The sequence below is a fragment of the Psammomys obesus genome, unplaced genomic scaffold (genome assembly GCF_907164565.1).
Source record: "Psammomys obesus unplaced genomic scaffold, mPsaObe1.curated_primary_1811, whole genome shotgun sequence".
Taxonomy (NCBI): domain Eukaryota; kingdom Metazoa; phylum Chordata; class Mammalia; order Rodentia; family Muridae; genus Psammomys; species Psammomys obesus.
In genome coordinates, this window is record NW_026596158.1 from 1,032,797 (window position 1) to 1,046,482 (window position 13,686).

The following is a 13,686-nucleotide window of genomic DNA, read 5'->3' on the forward strand; positions in this document are numbered from 1 at the left end:
GCCGCCGCCGCCGCCGCCGCCGTCGCGCTGCGTCACCGCGCCGTGCGTCACCGCCCCTGGCCCCGCCCCGGAGGGCCCCTGCGCGCCGGCATTAGCGCACAGCGGTTGACAGATGGAGAGCCCAGCCAACTGGCGTCCGGGGCAGCCCGGAGGGCGGGAGGTGCGCGGCGAGAAGGGCGGGGTCCCGGCGGGAGGGGAGCGACGGGGCTGGAACGAGGCGCGGCGGGCCCGCCCTCTCCTCACTGTGATTGGTCGACGCAGATGACGGGCAGACGGCCGGGCCCTGGGCGGAGGGGAGAGCGCCGGGAAGAGGCGGGGCGCGCGCCGCGTTGCCCCGGGCAACGGGCCGGCGGAGCTCGCGATTGGGCCTCCGGGCCCGCAGGGGGCAGGCTCGCGCCCGTCTCGCTCGGCGGCGGCGGCGGACCGAGTCACAATTCCTCATTCTGGCGTTCAAGGGCCGCTTCTCCCCGCCCCTCGGCCACGCCCCGCCCGGGGTCTGCGTCCTGCGGTGCCCGCGCTTTGGGGGGGAGGGGTTTGGGGGGGGACGGTGCTGCACCCCGGCTCCCGGCGCCCATCGTTCGCGCCTCCAGCGGCACCGGGGCGCGAGGTCGAACCCTTGAAGGGTGGAGAGAGAGAAACCCCCCTCACCCCCGCCCGAAAGAGGCCGTCCATAAAGGGAGCTCGCTCTCGTGGAAACCTCAGTCCGTCCACAAACTGTCCCGCTGCCTGGGGAGGGGTCGGCGCTCCAGAAGGGTGACAGCGACCTGGCCTGTTCCCAGAACTCCGAGCAATACAGTCAAGGGCGGAGTGTCAAGGGGCTCACGGCAGGGAGTGGGAGGGAAGGAGCTGCGGCCGGGGCACAGGCCACCAGGGAGGCGGGGAAGGGATTCAGGAGCGGAGAGGTCTGGGGGAGCGGGGAGGGGAGGGATGGGGCGCGGAAGCGCGAGTCCAGGGAGCGACCTGGGCAGTTGGGGTGGGGTTGCATCTGGGGAGGGGAGGCGGTGCGAGGTGGGAGGGACGCCCGGGTGGCCCACCGGACTAGCCTTTGCCACTGGCTGGCCACAGGGCGGAAGACAAAAGCCCAGGAGAAAGTCCTCTGGGGGGCTGGGACCTCCCGGAGGAGAGGTCCAGGGTAGGACGCCCAACAGCGAGGTCGAGAACATTGCTTCACCTCGGGGACAAAATGAGGTTGGAGCCAGGATTTAAGGTTCATTAGACACGGTGATTGAAGCTGTGGGAGTTGGCGGCCGATTCCAGGTAGAGTGTGAGGGTTGAAAGGAGACAACCCTGAAGCGGCGCTCTGAGCAACGAGGACACGTGATTTGAGGAAAGAAATGAACACGAAACGAAGATTGTGAAGTGGGAGCAAGAGAATGAACTGGACGTACTGTCGCAGGCCTTTAATCCCAGCAAAGGCAGAGACAGGTGTCTGTAGATTAGAAGCTAGCCCTGGTCTGCATAATAAAAAACGAAAAAGAAGCAAAATAAGAGAGAGGAAGAGGAGAGAAGGAAAACATAAAAAATTGAAAAAAAAATATTTTTAAGAGCAGGGTTGTGCTCGTGCACCCCTTTAATCACTCAGGAGGCAGAAGCAGGTGGAGCTCGAGGCCAGCCTGATCTACAGAGCAAGTTCCAGGACAGCCAGGGCTACACAGAGAACCCATATATTATTTTTTTAAAGCTAGCATTGTGTGAAAAACAAAACAAGCCAGGCAGTGGTGGTGCACACCTTTAATCCCAGCACTCGGAGGCAGAGGCAGGCGGATCTCTGTGAGTTCAAGGCCAGCCTGGGAAAAACAAAACAAAAACCTAGCTCTGTGGCATGGAGTTTAAAGAAAATATGGGAATCAGCAAGCATACACGATTGTTTTGAGAAAGTTTGGAAGGAGATAAACAACCGATATGGTTGCCATGGCATACAAGTAAAAAATCTGAAAACTAGTAGGAATCCGTTCTGGCTCTGTCTTTCGCGTGGGTTCAAACCCAAGTGGCCAGGGTTGCCACCAAACACCTTAGTCTGCTGAGCAAGCTCCATGGCCCTGTTTGTTTTGTGACTGGGTCTCGCTGTGTAGCGCTGGCTGTTCTGGAACCCAGCTGTATAAACCGGCCTCAGATTCACAGAGCTCCATTTGCCCTTGTGTTCTGGATGCACCGCCTAGCTCGGCTCCTTGTTGTTTGAGCTAGATCTCGTTGCCTGGACTGGCTCTTAACTCTCCAGCTAGCTAAGAACGCCCTTGAACTGTGGCTCCTCCTGCCTGCACCTCTCGAGTGCTGTACGTGTCACTGCGCACAGCTTATGTGGTGCTGGGGATTGAACCAGGGCGAGCTAGACAAGCTCGACAGGCACTCTGCCTGCTGAGCTCCAGCACCAGCCACACCTCTTTGAGTGTTTATAGGTTAGTTTTAATTGTATGTGTGTGGATGTTTTACCAGCATGTTTTCCTGTGCACCCACACATGTGCCTGGTGCCCACGGAGGCCAGAAGAGGGCACCAGATCCCCTGGAACTGGCGTTACAGACAATCTTAGGCATCCTGTGTGTTCTGGGAATGGAATCTAGGGTCTCTGGAAGAGCAGCTAATGCTCATAGCTATTGGTCTCTCCCCCTTTATTTCTGGCCTTTGGAGACTGTCTTGTTAGATATCCCTGGCTGGCTGGTACCCCTGCCCCTGCTTCAGCTCCCTGGGTGCGGGGGTTACAGAAGTGCGCCACCACTCATGCTGGAGATGGGGCTGTTCGCTTTTAAGATGGAAGAACTACCGCTGCATGGAGGCTCAGGGGAAGAGCCATCAGGGGACAGGGCAGATTACAGGAAGGGTAAGAGAGCAGCCGGAGAAGGTGGCCTGGCAGGAGGGATGGGGTCTGCCCATCATTAGAGAGGGGAGCCAGGGCAGAAAGCCAAGTGGAGCAAGGATTTAGGAATCTTTCTTTTCGCTTGCCTGTATTTCTCCACTAAAATACAGATTTTCTCATCAATTACTTTGTTTTTATTTCTTCTTTACAGGACAGTTGGGTTTATTAATTGTTTTTTAATTTTTTGTATTATTTGTTATGTTTTATTTTTTTTGACAATTTAATTGATTTTTTTAAATGTATGCATATGAGTAGGTCCTATTACCCAGGGTTTATTTCAAGAAGGGAAAGGGAACAATATGGGGGGGGGTGATGTGCATGGGATCAAAAAGCCAAGTCTTGTTTGTTTTAATGATTTACTTTTTAAAAATTTTATGTGTGTTGTTTTTTTTCTGCACGTGTCTGTGAGAGTGTCAGATCTCCTGAAGCTGGAGATACAGACAGGTATGAGCTGCTATGTGGGTGCTGGGAATTGAAGCCCAGGTCCTCTGGGAAAACAGTCAGTGCTCTTAACTGATGAGCCATCTCTCCAGCTTCTTTTTTAGTGTTTTGAGACAGGGTTTCTCTGTGTAGCCCTGGTTGTGCTGGAACTCGATCTGTAGACCAGGCTGGCCTTGAACTCAGAGATCCACCTGCCTCTGCCTCCTGAGTGCTGGGATTAAAGAGGTGTGCCACCACTGCCTAGCTGGCCAGTGAGCCATCTTTGGGGTCCCTGTTTTTTGTTGTTGTGTTTTTGAGACAATCTCATGTAGGCTCAGGTGGACTTAACTGTAGTCCAGGTTGGCCTCAAACTTGCTATGTAGCCATGACCTTAACTCATGATCTCCTGTTTTATCTTCACAGCAATACTGTATCAGAGGTGTGGATTTACTTAGCTAGGGCCACAGTGAGGCAGTATTCGAACCTCCATCTTAGAAAAGCCTCACAGGTTCTGGCAGATGAGGGGAAGGAAGAGAGGGAGGAGCCCTTTGTGACAGTTGTGCCAGGCATAAACAGGATGTGGTGTTAGATGAAAGCTTCCCCTTTCCACAGCCCGCCACTCCTCACCCCTAGAAGACAATTGAACTGAGAAGAGGCCCGAGGACAGAAAAACCATGGTCAGAGGGCCTGGGTGGTGAGGAAGGGCGAGGGGCCGAGGTTAGGGTGGACTGGGGCAGAGAGGGTACCTGGATGAAAGCCAGCAGAGGGCCGAAGGACACAAGCAGCAGGGGAAGGGCCCAGCGGAGACAGAGGGTGTAGCTGGAGCACAGAGATGGTGGTTTGGCCCCAGGCACACAGACCCCTGGGTCTTCTAGAATAATCCATGAGTACCCCCAGGAAGGCGGAACCTCAGAGCTGAGCTGTGTGTCCTGGTGACTGGGACCACCTGAGGCTTTTGCCAAGGGCCCCCACATGGGCTAACTTCAGCTTCTTCCTTGGTTTATGGAGAAACTGAATCGGGAAAGGGGCCTGGTTAGAGGCCGAGCCGGCTCAGCTCCTCCCTTGTCCCCAATGGCAGTCGGATTCCCTGGTGGTGTGTGAAGTAGACCCGGAGCTAAAGGAAAAGCTGAGGAAATTCCGCTTCCGCAAGGAGACCAACAATGCAGCCATCATAAGTCAGTGACCTCTGCCCTGTGAAGAGTTGGGGCAAGGGGACGGGCAGGGAAGGGTGGGCTCTCGTCCCCTGGAATGGGAGGGGCCTGTAACCTGTGTTCCTTTGCAGTGAAAGTGGACAAAGACCGGCAGATGGTGGTGCTGGAGGAAGAATTCCAGGTGAGGGCTGGGAGGTGGGACCTCAACCCAGCAAGAGGCCTGGGGTGAAGCTGTACAGTGCTCCCTGAGTTGGATCCGGGTGGCACCTCATAAACAGGGCACAGTGACACCCGCTTGCCATGCTTGCCCTCTAGAGGTGGAGGTAGAAGAACCAGGAGTTGAGGTCAGTCTTGGCTACAATGTTAGTGGGAGGCTAGCCTGGGCTACAGGAGACCCTGTATCAAGAAGCCAAATAAAGGCTGGGAGCGGTGGCACCAGCTTTTAATCCCAGAACTCAAGAAGCAGGCAGGTTTCTCTGTGCGTCTGAGGCCAGCCTGGTCTACATAGTGAGTTCCAGGCCTCACCCCTGCCAAAAAAAGCCAGGGGTCTCAGGGTTGCCACTGCTGTGATGACCAAAAGCAAGTTGGGGAGAAAAAGGGGTTATTTGGCTTCTTGATACAGGGTCTCCTGTATCATGTCCCGAATCACAGTCTACCGAGGAAGGTCAGGGCGGGAACTGAAGCCTGGCTGGAACCTGGAGGCAGGAGCGATGCAGAGGCCGTGGAGGGTGCTAACTGGTTTGTTTCTTGCGGCTTGCTCAGCCTGCTTTCTTATCGAACCCAGGACCACCAGCCCAGGAGTGGGACCCCCACGGTGGGCTGAGTCTCCCTAGGTCACTAAAGGAAGTGCCCTCTCCTGCTCATCTGGTAGAGGCAATTCCTCAGCTGAGGTTCCCTCCCCTCAGATGACTGTAGCTTGTGTCAAACTGACATAAAAATAGCCAGCACAGCAGGTAAATAAAAAATAAAAAGGAGGGCTTGGGAGCATAGCTCTCCAGAGCTCCTGCCTGTAAAGCAAGGCCCTAGAGCAAGGAAAGGAAAAAAGGGGTGGGGGGGAGGGAGGCTTTTATTCCAGATAGGGCAGTCTGAGGCCACCGGCCATCCTGTGTAACTAGAAGACCCTCCCATTTTGTCGCCCTGCGGCCTCGTGGTCCTCCCTGCTGGGGCTAAGGCTGTTTGGTAGGGAAGGGTATTGACCAGGAGGCGGCGCTGGGCGCCTTTCGGCCCCCTGGAAGGAAGTGTGCTAGAGTGGTTACCATGGGAACGAAGATTTGAGTGGGAACTCTGGCCTTTACTGTCTTGTGCAATGTGGAGCAAGCCCCTTGACAACACTGGGCCTCAGTTTCAGAACTGTCAAGTGGGTACAGTGAGCTCTCGCCATAGAGTTCTGAGAAACCTCGGTGACTCCACACACACTTTTCAGAACAATGCCCCGGCACGTTTTAGGTGCGTGTTTAATGAACTGAATGATGGTCATTTGTCCTCTCTCTCTCTCTCTCCTCAGAACATTTCCCCAGAGGAACTTAAGTTGGGGTTGCCGGAGAGACAGCCCAGGTAAACTGGGGGAAGGGCTGCACTGGAGGGCTGTGGGTAAGGGGTGATTAAAAGACCTACAAACCGGGGAAACTGTTGGGCTCCAGTTCTGTCTATGGGCTCAGGACCTCTGAGTTTGAAGCCAAGAAGTCATAGTCTAGAAACTTTTGCTGATATAGTTTTTATTGCAGAAATTTTCACAAGTGTGTTAAAGATTTATTTGTTCTATGTACATGAGCGTTCTGTGTGCAGTTATGTCTGTGTACCACACGCATGTCTGGTGCCTGCACAGGGCACAAGACGCCACAGGATTTCCTGGAACTAGAGCTTTGAGCCACCATGTGGGTGCTGGGATGGGAACCGGTGTCCTCTGCAAAAGCTGCAGCTGCTTCTAAGTACCGAGCCATCTCTCCAGCCCTGACACTAAGAAGGATAAATTCAAAGGATAAACAAAGCAGGAGGACATCTTTAAAAAAAAAAAAAAAAAGGCCAGGTGTGGGACACAGGCCTTAAATCCCATCGCCTGGGACGCAGAGACAGGGCTCTGAGTTCAGGGCCAGCCCGGTCTACATAGAGAGTCCCAGGATAATCAGGGCTAGATAGTGAGCTCCTGTCTCAAACAAGGTGTGTTTTTGTTGTTCTGTGTGTGGCGTATGGGTGTTTCCCAGGTGCTGAACACCCTCAGAGGCCGGAAGAGGGCATTGGCTCTCCTGGAACTGGGGTCACAGAGCGCTGTGAGCCACCTTTGCTGGGAACTGAACCCAGTCCTCTGTCAGAGAAACAACTGTAGCAGGGCGTGGTGGCTCACACCTTTAATCCCAACACTCAGGGAGGCAGAAGCGGGTGGATCTCTGTCAGTTCAAGACCAGCCTGGTCTACAGCGAGAGTCCAAGACAGCCAGGGCTACACAGAGAAACTATCTGGCGGGGGATGGGGGAGCAACAATTGTTCTTTAACTGCTGAGACATCTCTCCAGCATCGCCTCCCTTTAAAAAAAAAAAAGGATTTAATTTGTTATTGTGTGTAGGTGTCTGTGTCCCAGTGTGTGCGCCTGTGAGCTACCTGATGTGCGTCCTGGGAACTGACACTCAGGCCCGTGTGAGAACAAAGAGGTGCTCAACCATCTCTCCATCCCCCTTGGGTCTCATGTCTACCAGGTTGGCTTTGGGCTCAATCTGCAGCCAAGGACCGCCCGCCCTGGGATCCTGATCTTCTTGCCTCTGCCTCCCAAGCGCTGGGTTCACAGCTGTGTCCCGTGAGCCCCAGCTTCCTGTTTCGGCCTGCTGATTGCCGCTGTGCCTGACTCAACTGGTCTGTCCACATCTTTCATCTTGACTCAATTCTTTCAGCGCCTCTCGAGTTTTGCACCTCATTCCCAGGCCCAGGGACCTTTGACAACTGCAAAGACCCAGGGCCCAGAGGGGGGCTTCACCCCTGGGGGTGGGTGCTGATTTTTCCTGAGAGTTTGTCTTTTCTGGGAAATGTGACTGACCAGACAGCGGCGCACTTAGCACCTGAGCTCGCAATGCCTTCCAGCTCCCGAGTCCCGCACATGAGTGACTGCCAGCCCGCGGGTCCCACTGCTGGGATAGGGAAGTGGGAGCCAGCCCCGCTCCACCTACCGTGCCTGCTGTCTTGGGTGCCTGCACTCCGAATGAATAGGTCTGTGGCGGAGAAAGCCCGATAGGAAATTCCAGTTTTTAAATGTCTGAGGCAGGAGCTGACCTGGCCCAGGCTGGCCTCACTGTGGAGCGGAGGCTGAATCCTCCTGACGGGCCACGGTGCGTGTGCTGCCGTGCCCGGCCCCAGACTCCAGGACGTGAACTCGAGATGCGGGCTGGGGCCGATTCTCGGGTCCTGAGTGTGAATTCTCTTTCTCTCCCTCAGGTTCGTGCTCTACAGCTACAAGTATGAGCACGCTGACGGCAGGGTGTCCTACCCCCTCTGCTTCATCTTCTCCAGCCCTGTGGGTGAGACACAGCTCCAGCTGTCCTGAGGAGAGGGCCTTAGCTTCTGAGGAGTGTGAGTGTGAGTGTGTGAGTGTGTGTGTGTGAGTGTGTGTGTGTGTGTGTGAGTGTGTGTGTGTGTGTGTGTGTGTGTGAGTGTGTGTGTGTGAGTGTGTGTGTGTGTGTGTGTGTGTGTGTGTGTGTGTGTGTGTGTGTGTGTGTGTGGGGGTGTGTGTGTGTGTGTGTGTGTGTGTGTGTGTGTGTGTGTGTGTGTGTGTGTGTGTGTGTGTGTGTGTGTGTGTGTGTGTGTGTGTGTGTGTGTGTGTGTGTGAGTGTGTGTGAGTGTGCGTGTGTGTGTGAGTGTATGTGTGTGTGTGTGAGTGTGTGTGTGAGTGTGTGTGTGTGAGTGTGTGTGTGAGTGTGTGTGTGTGAGTGTGTGTGAGTGTGCGTGTGTGTGTGAGTGTATGTGAGTGTGTGTGAGTGTGTGTGTGTGAGTGTGTGTGTGAGTGTGCGTGTGTGAGTGTATGTGTTAGTGTGTGTGAGTGTGTGTGTGTGTGAGTGTGTGTGAGTGTGTGGTGTGTTTCGCTGTTTGTGGGAGCTGTGTGGTGGAGGTAGGCATTTAGATTCCTGTTTACCTGGAACCCCCTCACCAGGCTCCAGAATCTTCTCCGGGAGACCCTCCCTGTAACTCGAAAGCTCCCTGCAAATCTAGACGCTCTCGAGTGTGGCCCTCCCGCCAGCTCCTCAAGTTCCCGAAGCCTTGTGAGGACTGTCACGCTCCCAGCCACACCCGTTCTCTCTTCCTCGCAGGCTGCAAGCCTGAGCAGCAGATGATGTATGCAGGGAGCAAAAACTGGCTGGTGCAGACCGCGGAGCTCACCAAGGTGCTGAGGGCCCCGGCTCTGGGGGGTTGGCCGCCCAGGGGTCTGCGGGAGGCAGCCAGGGGCTGGGCCCTCAGCTCGGAGGGAAGAGGGCTGGCCTGGACGCCAGGGTCCGGGAGGAGGGACTGGGAGGCCGGGACTCCTGGAGCTGAAGTAGAAGGGCTTCTCGGAAAAACAAAAACAAAACAAACAAAAAGAATTAGAAGTAGGAGGGCTGGCTCCTGGGTTAGAACCCTCTCTCTGTCTCTGTCTCTCAGCCTCTCTGTCTGTCCCTCTGGGTGTCTGTCTCTCTCTCTCTGTCTCTCTCTGTGTGTCTGGCTGGGTCTCTGTCTCTCTGTCTCTCTCTGTCTCGCTGGGTCTCTGTCTCTGTCTCTCTGTCTGTCTGCCTGGGTCTCTGTCTCTGTTTCTCTGTCTGTCTGTCTGTCTCTTTCTCTCGCTCGCTCGCTCTGCTTTTCGGAGACAGAGTCTCTGCACGGCCCCGCCGTCCTCCGCCTCCCGAGTGCTGGGGTGGAGGTGCGCCCTGATGCCTGGCTGATGTTGCCCTCTCTTCACGCAGGTGTTTGAAATCCGCACCACGGACGACCTCACGGAGGCCTGGCTGAAGGAAAAGTTAGCGTTCTTTCGTTGACCTCTGACCCGGGGACTTGAAATACTTACGTCTGAGGACTCAGAATTCTAGGATATGTACATCCAAGAGTTGAATAAAAGGTCTAGAGAAGGAGAGCGGAGCCTGGCGATGCTTCCGCCCGCTCTCTGCGGGCCGGCAGCCGCGCAGCTCCGCCGAGTGGCCGGCAGGGGGCGGCGTCTCCGGAGGACGGGGTGCAAGGGGCAAGCGGGCCGGCTCTCCCGAGGGCGTTTGAGGGAATGTCCGAGTCTGTGGAGGGGTCACGCCTAAGGGGGAAGGCCCCTGAGAGGGGTGCGTGCTGCACCCCTTCCTTCAGCTCGCTCCCCCGTCTGGGGCGTCTTTCGGCTCTAAGCGCCACTGTCCTCAGCCGGGCCCTCGGGTAGGAAGAGTTTAAAGGCCGAAAGGCGTCAAAGGGTCAAAACGTAATTGCTGCGGGCCCCCAGGAGGATGCCGGGGGTGGACAGTTCAGGGGTTCAATAAGCTGGAAGGCCCGGGAAATGAGGATTCGGGACTCCCAGCGAAGCCCAGAGGGCTTGAGGAGTCGGGGAGGGGAGAGTTCCCACGCTCTTGTCTTTTTCTGCTGGCACTTCTGGACGTTGAATTCCCTCGGGCCTCTGTCTCTCTTTGAAGGACATTTATTGAGCACCCAAGGTATACGGGGCTCTGAGATAGGCGATCCTCACAGGGACGAACCTTACTTTCTCTGCTTCTCCCACAGTCTCCCGCGTTTCCTCAGTCCTCACACCCAAGGGCCCCAGAACTCCCTCCCTCCACCTTTCTCCAGGTTTCCTGCTGAGAGGTGGCCGTTGCCATGGTAACAATGACACAGTGACCTTGGGCCTGGGCTCTCCCTCCCCCACCCCCCACCCCTGGTGCTCCTAGGGATGGGCCTAAAAGGGATTTCCGACCCTGCCTGTCCCTCCCAGCCTTCAGATTCTTCCCCCCAATCCTGCCCCTGCAGACCCTGTTCCCTCGTCCCTAGTCATGACAAGCCGTTTGCAGAGAAGTTATGGGTAGGGCATCTCTAAAGTGGGCCCTGGAGAAATGCCCTTAGCCTTGTGTGTCTGGGGGCGGGGGTCTGGATCCACCTGTCTCCTCACTGCTAGAGGCCCCACCCCACCCACAGAACTTCGATGAGAACCCCAGTGCCCAGTAGCTGGAGGTGGGAAGGAGAAGTCTGAGGATGAGAGGGGCATCTCATGAAGAGGTCAGGGAACCCCTGGCCGGCCAAGGCTATGGCCGGAGGGGCGATGGGCCTGCCCAAGGTCACTCACAACCTCAAAACGTGTCACAGCTGACAGGGCTCCCCCACTGAGCGCTTCTGTGAGCAAAGCGTCTGTGGGCATCACACAGGCATTAGCTTAATTCTTACAAGGTGCCATGAAGAATCGGCGTGATTGACCCCAATCTGAAGATAAACTGAGGCACAGGAGCTGAAGCCTCAGACTATCCCATGCCCAAGGACCACACCGTGCTGTTTCAGGCAAGAGTCTCAGCAGCCATCGCCTTCCTTCCCAATCAGAGGGTCGGGAACAGAACAGATTGTCCAGTGTCTCTGGGCTTATCCCTAGGCTGCTTCTAGGAAGGACCGGGACCCGCTGTTTAACCTATTTTTAAAAATGATTCTATTGGATGTATTCACGTGTGTGTGTGTGTGTGTGTGTGTGTGTGTGTGTGTGTGTTCCCAAGCACACATTCGGGACAGCCAGAGGACTACTTAGGAGTTTGTTCTAGCCTTCTACCTTGTGGGTCCCAGGGGTCAAACTCAGATTTTCAGGTTTGGCCAGAGGTGCCAGCAGGTACTGAGCATCTCTAGAGTTTCCCAGGACAACTTCTTTCTATCCTTGGACGTGAGCAAGGCTTGGTTTGAGAAGCCCAGGACAGGTTTTAGCACAGAAGGGAGACTCGAGCCGAGGCTGGAAGTTAGTATTCTTTGGGCAGGAAGACAAAGATGGAGGGTGTGACTTAGGTGGGATGGGTGGGGCTTGGGGTTGTGGGTGGAGCCTAGGATGAATATTATAATTAGGTCTCAAAAGGCAGTGGGGCAAGGTGGCGCCTTTAATTCCTTTACTCCCAGCATCTGGAAGGCAGAGGCTGGCGGGTCTCTGTGAGTTCAAGGCCAGCCTGGTCTACAGAGCGCGTTCCAGGAGAGCCAGGGCTACACAGAGAAACCCTGTCTAGAAAATAAAAAACAAAACAAAAAGAAGAACCATGAGACTCAGGCTGGGCACGGTAGCGCACACCTTTAGTCCCAGCGCTCCAGAGGCGAGGCAGGCGGATCCTTGAGTTCAAGGCTAGCTTGGTTTACATAGCAAACCTGGGGCCTGTCCTATCGAGCTGAGATTTATGCTTTGGGAACCAGAATTGGGGGAAGGGCCTGGGTGAAGAGTTAAGAGGCGTGGCCCCGGGTCTGCACTCCACTTCTCCATCCCCTCCCCCGCTTCCCCTCACCTCCAGCCCAGGGCTTCACCTCACTTTCCGGTCCATTTTTATGCGATGCCATTTATTACCCATGTTATCCTGGACGAGTGACTAAACCGCTCTTAGTCTGCTTCTCAGGAGTGGGCCACCTTATTTTTAATTTTTTGTTTGTTTGGTTTTGGTTTTTCCAAGCCAGGGTTTCTCTGTCTAGCCCTGGCTGCCCTGGAACTCACCCTGAAGACCAGGCTGGTCTCAAAGTCAGAGGTCCGCCTGCCTCTGCCCCCTGAGTACTGGGGTTAAAGGTGTGATCCACCTCCACCAGGCTTTTCTTTCTTTTTAGAAGTTTTAACAATTCCTTTATGTATGGGTGTTCTGCCTGCCCAAGTGTCTACACGCCACTCTCCTGGCTGATGCCTGCGGAGGTAAGAAGAGGGTGCTGGATCCATGGGATGAATCCCTGGGCCTGGAATTTCAGAGAGTTTTAAGCCCTCATGGAGGTGCTGGGAATTGAACCTGGGTGCTCTGGAAGAACAATCAGGGCTCTTAACAGATGAGCCACCTCTCCTGCTCAGGTCTACCTGGTTTATGAGACAGGAAGGCTGCACTGAGTGGCCCCAAATCCCCAGGGACATGCCTGTCTCAGCCTCCTCAGAGCCTGGATTACAGGATGGATACCCTACCCCACCCCCGCCGGGCTGGGGCTGGTGTCTGGAGGGCAGGGAGTGGGTGGGGTCAGGAGACAGGGGCTGTCAGCAGGCCCTGGTGCTCCTCTTTGCTTTGAGTGGGACTGCCCTTCACCACAGAGCTCTGCAGCGTGAGCTGTTCTGGGTGTGAGTGCTGATCTCTCGACGGGAGGTCCCTAAGGGAAAGGACCCCAGCCGCGGGGGATCTGGGGGCTGCAGCGAGGGGAGGCCTTGATGAGTTTGGGGGTCCTGTGTGTACCTCCGAAGGAGATGGAACAGGGCCTGAAACACCCAGTGAACTCCGAGGAAAGGAGGGGGAGGTGAGCTCTGGGGTAGGTGCTGGGCGCTGAGGGTCCACAGGGAAGAAGGGAAGTGCTCTAGCACCCACCGGGGTCACAGTGAGGAAGAGGCTGCGGGGGTGGGGGGCGTGGGGGCGGGAGGTCCCTGAAAGGAGCAGAGTCCAAGTTTCAAGCTCCCCAAGGGTGTTGGACGATGATCCGAGGCATAGCTGGGGAAGTGAGGAATGCTTAAGGTTTCCCGTGAACATGTTCGGGGTCCCTTAGCCGTTAGCCAGGACTTACAGTTCCTCCTGGCGGGCAGGGCACCGTCTAAGGTCCTTGAGGGAGGAAAGACATTATTGGGATTAGACCCAGTTTTTTATTTGTCTGTGGAATACAGTCTGGCTTCCCAGGGTTCCCGGACGGATCAAGCTATGCTAGGCCCCTCTGGACACTGACATACAGCCTGAGCCCTCCATGGATCCCGGGGTGTGGTCTGTGGGCCATCCGAGTGTTGGGTATGATTTAGGACGCCTGGGGGTGGAGGTGGGGTCTGGGTCCCCCGAGATGCCGCGAGATGGTCCGGAGGCCCCTCTGCCTCTAGGGGCGTGCGGTGTAAGGGTCCCTGACCGGGTGCGCCCCGCCCCCCGCCCGAGGTCCCTGCTTCCAGGTGGCTCTCCAGCGTGGTCCGGGGGCCCCCGAGGATGTGATGGAGAGAGCAGAGGCGTGCGTGGGGGGGGGGGTCCTGGGCAGCCGCTGGGGCGCGGTCTGAGGGTGCAGGGGTGGGGCCGGGGCGGGGGCTGGACCCGGCGCTCCGCAGTGAGGAGGGGGTCTGCGGGGACCCGGGCGTGCGTGCGGCCGCCCCGCCTGGGCCCAGCGCCCCCTCCCCCCCTTGC

The 13,686-nt window shown here is 56.3% G+C and overlaps 1 protein-coding gene across 2 annotated transcripts; it reads left to right on the forward strand.

Moving 5' to 3' along the window:
• Positions 1-3,027: 3,027 nt before the first annotated feature.
• Positions 3,028-9,506, forward strand: Gmfg (glia maturation factor gamma). Of its 2 annotated transcripts, XM_055595009.1 has the most exons (7): positions 3,028-3,949; positions 4,351-4,447; positions 4,555-4,604; positions 5,928-5,977; positions 7,844-7,926; positions 8,713-8,786; positions 9,340-9,506. In XM_055595009.1, exons 1-7 carry the CDS (start codon positions 3,947-3,949, stop codon positions 9,409-9,411), a joined length of 429 nt encoding a protein of 142 aa, XP_055450984.1. In that variant the 5' UTR covers positions 3,028-3,946; the 3' UTR covers positions 9,412-9,506. The 2 variants fall into 2 exon arrangements, with proteins under 2 accessions (XP_055450984.1, XP_055450985.1); XM_055595010.1 differs by lacking the exons at positions 3,028-3,949; positions 4,351-4,447; positions 4,555-4,604; positions 5,928-5,977 and adding an exon at positions 7,274-7,618.
• The last annotated feature ends 4,180 nt before the right edge of the window (positions 9,507-13,686 follow it).

Coding starts and splice junctions, on each gene's coding strand:
- Gmfg (XM_055595009.1), top strand. Junction 4,448..4,554: donor CAACAATGCAGCCATCATAA/GTCAGTGACCTC, acceptor GTTCCTTTGCAG/TGAAAGTGGACAAAGACCGG. Junction 8,787..9,339: donor AGACCGCGGAGCTCACCAAG/GTGCTGAGGGCC, acceptor CTCTTCACGCAG/GTGTTTGAAATCCGCACCAC.